Source organism: Protomyctophum bolini (assembly GCF_963924005.1).
Source record: "Protomyctophum bolini genome assembly, chromosome: 1".
NCBI lineage: Eukaryota > Metazoa > Chordata > Actinopteri > Myctophiformes > Myctophidae > Protomyctophum > Protomyctophum bolini.
The window spans coordinates 55,226,350-55,235,727 of NC_137862.1; the positions used below are offsets into that span (position 1 = coordinate 55,226,350).

Sequence of the window (9,378 nt, forward strand, 5' to 3'; positions counted from 1 at the left end):
TCATCAGAGCTAAGTATTACATTACATTATGCCATGTCTTTTTATTTTTATCTCCCCCCCCCCCCCCCCCCCCTATATGCTATTGTTGTTTATTTATAGGAACCAAATGGACTCTGTAACTGTTTAATTAAATGAACACGGGCACACGGCACATTTTATATCAAATGGGGGTTCTGAGTGACTCTGGTCACTGTGAGCATAATGCAAACTGGGAAGGGGGGACCCATTGGCCTATAGGCGACCCAGGAATGTAAACTGCGAGATCTTGGTTATGAACGGATCCAGTTACAGCTGATAACGTTCTAACATTGAAACTTAATGAGTAACTTGTCTAGCCTCGGAAGTGCACAGCTCCGAGCGACATGCAGGTGAGTCCGGTCGGTGACGTCACGATAAAGGAAGTGCATGAGAGCAGTGTGTGTGTGTGTGTGTGTGTGTTGATTTGTTTGCTGGACGTTGCTGCAAAAAAAAATCTACGTTACTAAATCGTACTTCATAATAGAAGCATTACACGGAGGACGTATTCAGACCTACAGAGATGTGTACCTTTGGTGAGTGATTGACTCCTTTTTCGAACTCCAGGTATGATTTGTAAATTAAATGCGTGGTGTGGAGTGGACCGTGTGGTAGTGCAGTGTGATGAAAGTTTATTTTCGTTATGCATTGAATGGCGGATACTAGCTATATAGTTTATTATTGAGGCGGGTTCTGCATGGTTGGTACGGGACGTAGCCTACAGGAGGTGAAGGATAGCCTTTCATCATCACAGGCATTACATTTCTATGACAGGCTACGACGTCCTTTGTTTGTTTTTAGGGGATTCTTTAATGTATAATGTATAGGACCCCTTGAAAACGAGAAGATACATCTCATCCTCCAATTCAACTTTTAAATAGGCCTAAATAGTTTAGCAAGCATCAGTGCTGATCATGTACGTGAGTTATGGTAAAATACAATTAATAGTCAAGTCAGTCATAACTTATAGGCGCATGCAGTGTACGTGCAAACCTGACTTTTGCGTAGCCTACAGTGGAATACGGTAGGCCTATCGTTGAGCTTTTCAACTGATGCATTGCTTTAGAATGAAACACTGAGCCAGGACAGGTGTAGTGTGTAACTGTAGTCTGTGTTTGCTATGCGAAACAGATGGGGACAGGCCGGCCGAAGCCGCCCTATATTAACCTTTAAACATATTTATTTACTCGGCGGCGTGGAGGAACTTTAATACCACTGGTCCGCTGGGCTTTCACCCTACTGTACGTTGATTGATTGAAGTATGTGTTAACAGTTTGGAGCATTACACTTGTTTACAAGAGGGTCCACCGTGTCCAATTCATCATAACATTTAGAGACGTAGGCTACACATGCAGTTTCTATATTAGCCAAAAGCAGGAAATCATCATAGAGGAGGTGAAAAGGGAAAATTCTGTTTAAACTATTGTTATTTGTGAAGTTTTTTGAATTGAGGATGTGTTGGGGCTTGGATGGGGAAGCATGTTGTAACTGTAAGTAATGCCATTGTTATGTCAAGTTTTAATTTATTTCATGTGAAAGCCACAATGTGTATTCCTACAATGAGTTGTTGCATGACCAATCGGTTGGATCAGAAATGACATTATTAGCCTACAATAAGGTTTTGTTTGTGTCTTCCAGATAAGGACAAGGGACCAGCGAGGCTGATGAGAATGGGTCTTGCTCTCATCCTGGTCGGCCATATTAACTTCATCCTGGGAGCTATTGTCCATGGCAACATCCTCCGTCATATTTCCAAACCCAAGCACCAAATTACAACTGAATACACTGCAGCCAACATAATCTCTGTTTCCTCTGGACTATTGGTGAGTTACTGCAATGGGGCTATGACATATTGACCAAAAAAAACAAAATGCAATGATTTCTACTAGATATTATAGTGATTTGTATTAACAACCCCAACCCCACCCTCCAAGGGTTTAAAAAGAAAATGTCTTCCTTCAAAACATTTAAGAAGGGGACATTTCGTTAAAGGTTTTGCTCTTTTTAAGTAAAATGAGTTCCTCTGATATTCTATAGGCCTACTTGTTTTATAGGCAACTCACCAATTTAGGCTACTTTGTTCATAGATCCATCCTTCCTTAACCCATTTTGGGTCGGGAACCCATTTTGGTGTTAGCATTACGTTGTGCTTTAGCTATCGAAAAATAGCAGATCTACAAGCTCATAGTGCGCCACCGAGTGGCGCGCTACGAGCGGCGCGCTACGAGCTTGTAGGTCTGCTATTTTTGAAAAATCGAAGAACGACTGACGTAGAAGACATTTTTAGAATCTGATCTCAGGTCAGAATGGAAAACTGTCAGGATGTAGAAGACATTTTTAGAATCTGATCTCAGTTCAAAATGGGTTAATAATCTCCCAGTTTGTAGGTAGATGGACTGTTTGCTTACCACTGCTGACTCCCCTGCTGCCAGCTTAATCTCTGTCACTTCTGACAGATTCATTATGTTAAAACCCAATCCCTTGTTTTGACCAAGGATTTATTCTCGTAATCTCAACCATCGTATGAGAGAGGCTGTACTGATCTGGGATCGGTGCTCAAGGAAGCGCGACTGTATGAAACATACATGACTTACATACATGATCTTGAATCAGCCCTCCTGTTCATGCATTATGATAATACCCAGTTAATTAATGACCTTAAAATGCTTAAAATGCACTAGGTCCTAGTGCATTGTAAACTGTGGGCATAGAGACCACCAGTGAAGTAACTTTGATTTAGTACATCCCAGCACTGCTGTTGCAAGACACAACTGGTCCGACATGACGTAGCCAAGTGTATATATTCTGAAAGGCAGTTACTGTCTGTCGCCCCAGGCAGGCTCCATTACTTTGTAATAGTGGATTATCGTTGTCAGTTGTTGATGATGGTGGTAATTTGACGACGGATATATCTGAAATTGATCTTCAAATCAAAGGACACATCAAAAGAGGATGACAGAATGTATACACAACAGGTAGTAGGTAATAGTAGGTAAAGTGAATATTTGCGTCTGAACTTGAAATGTACGTCCCACAACAGGGATTAAAATGAATTAATTATAGCCTCCTATTCTTGGTTACAGGATGTTGAGAACAACATCCTGTGAGTGAGTATCTATGGCGACTTTTTCACTCCTTTTCTCGTATCCGTCTCCCCGTTCACAACCCCTGTCTTCCTGCCTATGGTGCTCCCTTTCCCTACTGAAGTCCTGCTCCACACTGACCTCCACTACAGCACACAGAATCTGCATGGGTTTAACCCATTTAGGCCTGACGTCGAGAAAAGAAGAAAAAAACGTGCGCTCTGAATGTGAATGTATGTGTCTATATAGCTTATGCAATTTATATTTCCATGTGAGTGTGTGGGGGGGAGGAGGTTTGGGAAGCCGCTGCTCTAGTAGTCTCTACGACAGCACACGCTCGACCCAGCCCTAGTCCTGCCACACTCCTCCAGTGGGAAACCCTCCAGGGAAGTACATGCGTGTGACGGGGAGTAGGATTATTTCAGGGAGTGGGAAAAACTACAGCATTAAGCCAATCTAGTCTACCCACCCATGAGTGGGCAAAGGGGAGTCAAATTCTGGCAGTGAGTCAAATCTTTGCACCGCACCTTTTTTTTTACTTCAAATGAATCATAGAATCGTCATTATAGTTGTGTTAGTTACTCTGCCATCCATGTGAACATTTCAATGTATCTAGTTTATAGTTATAGTGCTTGGTGTGGCCGGCCCTTGGCTCTATGCGTAGGCGTAGATCACTTGCAGTCATCGATAGATTCTATCGGAATATAAAACTCTAGCCTAAAATGTTGTTCACAAATTGTGGCTGATGAAAATATTCTTGTAGTAACGTGTATGTTTGGATGTCTCAATATCGCGCTTCGTGTCTCCGTTGTGTTTCCCCCCCCCCCCGCCCATATTAGTATGATTACTATTTTAGTAACATGTATGCAGCCGCGTTTGGTTTGAAGTTATATCCAGTGACGTTTGAACATTGCAAACGTGTCTTTCCCTTTTACTAACACTAACAAAGATGCCCAGAACATCGGGATGAACCTGTGTGGTTTATGGCTGCTCCAACAGTAGTGGCAACATTCCCAACAAAAAAAAACGAAAAAAAACTGAATGTCAAATTATCTACAGCTGGGGCTGAGACCAGAGCCATAGAGTAGCCTAATGGCTAAACAACCTCCAAAAACCAGGCAAGCAACTGTGGGGGAAAAAAACAATCCAAGTTTTGCTGGAAATAAGCAGACTTGGCAAGTCGACTATAGGTCGTGACTGGTCGCGTACATTACACACCTGGATGTCAGTCAGGTTTCACTATAGGTTTCACCTGACACAAAATATATCTGGTTTATTGATGACGAGCAAGGCAAATAATAAAAGGCCTATGCGTTTCGATCGATAAAGGTCTTCGTCAGGGTCTAACTAACTAACCAACAGGGACTCTGTTCTAGATGGCTCTCGGAGGAGCCACGGTGTCATGTGCAACACTGAGAGAAAGGGAGCGGTTTGAGGCCGAAAGGTGTGTGTGTGTGGACCTTTGATATCACACCCGTCCTGCCCTGCCAGCTTTCCCTTTCGCATAGACATCAGCTGAGCAGCAAAGCCCCCATTACGTGTACTTTTATACAGAACAGCGAGGGGGGGGGAATTACGGCTCAACATTTCCTCCTTGGAACGGGCCATGTAAAAGAGGGTTCTGACTGCTGCACCATATCACATTTGTTTTGTTATGTGAATATTTCAGAGCATTGCCACGGGTATCATCGCCATCATGGTCTCAAGAAACCTCCCAGTATGGAAGCTGGTAAGATGACGCACCGTGCGCCAGCGCATTTGCAAAACATCTCACTGTTTAGATACTGTATTCTAACTGCATACATTTCCTATCTCTATGTCTATATCTATTATGTTATTTGTGTTTGTGTTTTCTTTTTTTAAATGCTTTATTTTTCTTTTTTTATATATATATATATATATATACATATACATATATATATTTTTTTCATTTTTTTTAAATACAAGACATACAAGGAACAACAAAAACAAAACAGAACAAAATAAAACAAAAACAACACCATCCAAGACAAAACAAAACTGACAATAACACATACCCACCCACCCACCCACCCGCTAGCCCTGAGGGGAGAACAGACTTATAGAAAAGATTACGATAATAAACAATACTTATAAAAAAAAAGATTGGGAAAGAAACTTGTAGGCAAGAGATGACCATATAAAAGAAGCTAAGGAAGACAGGGAAATTAATCAATTGCAGTTAAATAATTAATATGTAAAAGAAAAGGGTCCCAGGTTCTAGAGAAGTTATTCAATGCTTAATTCTAAAGCCTAAAAATCTAGTTTAACCATGATATAACATTTCACTTGTGAGGACCAGGAATAATGTCCTCGCGATGTCTTATTTCTCAAATTCTACTCGTGGATGACACCCATTTGATTTTATTGAATACTTTATTAGACAGAAATGTAAACAGCCCGAGGTGCAGTCAGACATAGAGGGCTCCATCTTGCGTTTTGATGAATTGAACAATGTGGACCCTGTTGTAAACAAGTGTAATGCTTAATTGGGTCGTCCACTCACAGTTAACAGTCTCTGTATTGAGTTTGTGCTTGAAACGTACTGTAATTCTACAAACTGTTAATAAATATTTCAATCAATCAATCAATCAACCCTTTATCCCTTATCCCTAAACGTATTTGCCATTTTTTTTACTATTGAAAAATAGCTCAACTAGCCGATCTACATCAAGACATTGTGAGCTTGTAGATCTTTTTAAATAGTAAAAAAATTGCAAATTATTTTAGGGATAAGGGTTTACTGGGGTGGCGCAAGATATAGCCCTTAGACTAAAAGAATAACACGGAATCCTGGACACACACACACACACACACGCACACACTTTTAATATCCCAAAACGTGACAGCCTAAAAGTTTGTCACACACCCTATCTCACTCTCTCTCTCTCTCTCTCTCTCTGTAGCACATAGGACTCCTGGTCAGTTCATTCTTCAATGCACTGCTGTCGGCGGCGTGCAGCATCGGCGTCCTATTGGCCATCAGTCTCACAGTGGCCAGTGACGGGCGGGTCCTGATGCAGGGCTGCAATGACACGGCGGAGCTGGCCGTGGACGCCCGCTCTCCCCTCCAGGCCCAGTGTCCCTTCGACAGCACCAGGATCTATGTGAGTCCACCGTCTCTCCTGTCTGTCAATGATCTGAGATCTCTGTGAGTCCCCATCTCTCCTGTCTGTCAACTGATCCCCAACTGTCCTAACCTGACTCCGCCAGCTGGTGGCAGCAGTGAGTCCCATCTGGTCTCTCTCGGCCTGTGTTGTTTTCGTTGACTAAAACTAAGACGAAAAATGTTCGTCGACTACCTATTTTCACTGACAAAAACAAATGGAAACTAAATTAAAACTAAGCTACGATGACTAAAACCACATTAAGACTAAATATACTGACAATTTCGTCGACAAATAAAAACTACCGGTAGACTAAAATGTTAGGAAGGGACTAGTGGACAAGAGATACAGCATAAGTCATTTTACACTTAGTTGCATGCTGTTGCGACGCGTTGTGAGCTTGTAGATCGGCTATTTTCAGCAAGTGTAAAAAACACTCATTACGACGGCATCAAGACCCGCCAAAATACATTTTAGTCGACTAAATCAACTGTAGATTTAGTCGACTAAAACCTTATGACATTTAGTCGACTAAAACTAGACTTAAGACATTCCAGGTGACTAAAATGTGACTAAAACTAAGTTTCAGTCCAAAGACTTTGACTAAAACTAAAATAGAAATTTGCTGCCAAAAACAACACTGCTCTCGGGCCAGAGACGATGCACTCCGAGCCATTTCTGACCGGAGAGAGATATGCGGGAGGCTAGAGGCGGGATCGACGCGAGACTGGTGACGTATTGAAGCGCTGCCACGGCGCAAATGTATAAACGCAACCACAACAGGACTATACGACTCGACATTATTATGGAGATATCGTCATTCTTGTCCCGCTGCTTCCGGTTTTATCGTTTCTGCTTGAGAGAGACCAGATCCAGGTAGGAGGAGGGGAACTTGAGTGAACTCAATACTGCCGCAATCTGGCGGAGTCGGGGTTACATCTCTCCTGTCTTGTCAATGATCTCTGTGAGTCCTCCCCATCTCTCCTGTCAATGATCTGAGAAGACACGCCAGGCGCCAGTATAGGGCTGGGCAATTAACCCAGAATATATTGAAACCGACATTTAGAACCAATAACCGACTTAAATCTTTCTCATGGTTGCTGTCGGGGAGAAACCAACATATTTTTTTTTATAGATTTATAACACTCTACTTGATCATACAAGCAAGCTTGAAACGCTGCTCCGATCTGCTATCTTCGATGTTTTTGAATTTTAATCGTGAAAAGTAACCGTTTTGGACAGAGATGTCATGTAGGTTAATCGATTAATCAAGAACAAAGTTTATAAGATTATTTATAATCGATTTGTCTGATTAACACCCCGAGCGGCATAAACAGAGTTCTCCGTCCTATCAAATAGTAATGCCCAGCACTCGGGACCGAAATTAATAAAAGCCGAGGACGGAGATTTATTGATATCAAAACCGATCGCATCGCTCTACAGGCTGGGAGCAGTCTGTTGGGCAACATTCGATGTCATTTCCGGTTGGGACGTCATCGAAAATGCCCCCAAGCTCTCAACACGTTGCGTTATGAGCTTGTAGGTCTGCTACAGTATATTCACGATATAAATATTGTTTTATTTTACTCTGCACTGTAGCTACTAGCTAGACAGACAATGGCATACATGCTGCAATGCCTTCTGCCACCGGCAGCAACTCAGATTTCACTTTTACAGGAATAATGTCTCTTACCGTATTTTTTTTAATTACAGAATTGTTTGCACCCAGTTTTAGCCCTTACGTTGAATTTACCGGTAAATGAATAAATATCAGCAGGCAGGCAGAGATCTCATCGTCTGGCCACACAAGACTACACCATTTGTAGTCTCGTCATTTCATTGTGATACTCTTCATTCTCTACTCTTTATTCTCTATCCATCGCTTTCTCTCTCCTCTATATCCATAATAACGCCTCCCTCCCTCTCCTGTTTCTCTCAGGACACCACCCTTGCGTTGTGGATTCCCAGTGCGTTGCTTGCAGGAGTTGAAGCTGTCGTGTCCGTGTGGTGTTTCCATGTGGGTTTGATTCTCAGAGGGCTGGGACCCTGTGGTCACAGCTACATCAAAGAGCAGGTGTGTGTGTGTGTGTGTGTGTGTGTGTGTGCATGTGTCTGTGTGATCTCAGTTTTTGTGCCGTGTTAACTTCTCGCACTCTTCTCCATTTCTCATGCCTCTATTCTCCATCTCTCTTTTCTCTCTCTCCCCAGTTGGAGGAAGAGAGTTTGGCCAATAGGAGCTCAGCAGACACTGAGTTCCCCACCCAGGGCCGAAGTCTGATTGGCCAGCGCTACACCGCCGATGCCTAATTGGTACTGTATACAGTAAATGCAGGAAGCACAGATTACCACCACTTCATTCATCCCAGTACACTGATAAACTACCATCACTACAACCAGTACGCCCACAGACTACATCCCATTCCCTGTAACCATATTCACACCAAAGATCATTAATATGACCAAGATAGCCAATCCCACGCCTCGCCCCTAAAAAATAGTGCACAAAATGTTCTTCTACAGTAAGTGAGCGTGGTCGCCTCTCACTGTACCCGTCCCCTCATCTCCCCACCCCATTCGGGGTGAACGTGTGCTTCTGGACTGGTCTCCTAAAGGGGTGGGCACCCACATCGCACAGATACAGGAAAATGGTCAAAGTTTGGGAGTCTTACTGTAGTTTACCAAATTGTCTTTGTTCATATTCTCTAGGGTAACGGACAGTACTGTGCTGGAGGCAGGTGCGTGTTTTTTTTTTTTTTAAGATTTCTTTTGCCGTTTTATTTTCTTCCTTTTATTGATAGGAGACAGTAGGTAGACAGGAAAGGGGTAGAGTGATGGGCGGGGGGGGGGGGAGACATACAGTAAAGGTCGTTGGGATCGGGACTCGAACCCACAACACACTGTGGCGCTGGATTTTACATACCAGTCAGGTGCCTGGACCGCTGAGCCACTGAGCCACGGCCCATATTAAATCCAACATTTCTAACCATGAACGCACAACATGGAACTGCGGAAGCCCACGGGTGAGTCTCAACCCCGGCCACGTATGTCGGACTAACGCATGCCTATACCGCTGGAGACACACGGGAACACAGATCGATGTGTGTGTGTGACTGTGTGTGTTAACGTAACTATATGACGGTTGAAATGAACACTGA

The 9,378-nt window shown here is 43.0% G+C and overlaps 1 protein-coding gene across 1 annotated transcript; it reads left to right on the forward strand.

The window, feature by feature from the left end:
• Positions 1 to 475: 475 nt before the first annotated feature.
• Positions 476 to 8,864, forward strand: krtcap3 (keratinocyte associated protein 3). Its single transcript, XM_080787334.1, has 6 exons — positions 476 to 551; positions 1,654 to 1,838; positions 4,768 to 4,827; positions 6,023 to 6,223; positions 8,163 to 8,297; positions 8,432 to 8,864. Exons 1-6 carry the CDS (start codon positions 539 to 541, stop codon positions 8,528 to 8,530), a joined length of 693 nt encoding a protein of 230 aa, XP_080643460.1. The 5' UTR covers positions 476 to 538; the 3' UTR covers positions 8,531 to 8,864.
• Positions 8,865 to 9,378: the final 514 nt, after the last annotated feature.

Excerpts from the sequence above, each read along its gene's own strand:
- krtcap3 (XM_080787334.1), top strand. Across the intron at positions 1,839-4,767 it reads CTGTTTCCTCTGGACTATTG|AGCATTGCCACGGGTATCAT; the intron begins GTGAGTTACTGC and ends TGAATATTTCAG. Across the intron at positions 6,224-8,162 it reads TCGACAGCACCAGGATCTAT|GACACCACCCTTGCGTTGTG; the intron begins GTGAGTCCACCG and ends TGTTTCTCTCAG.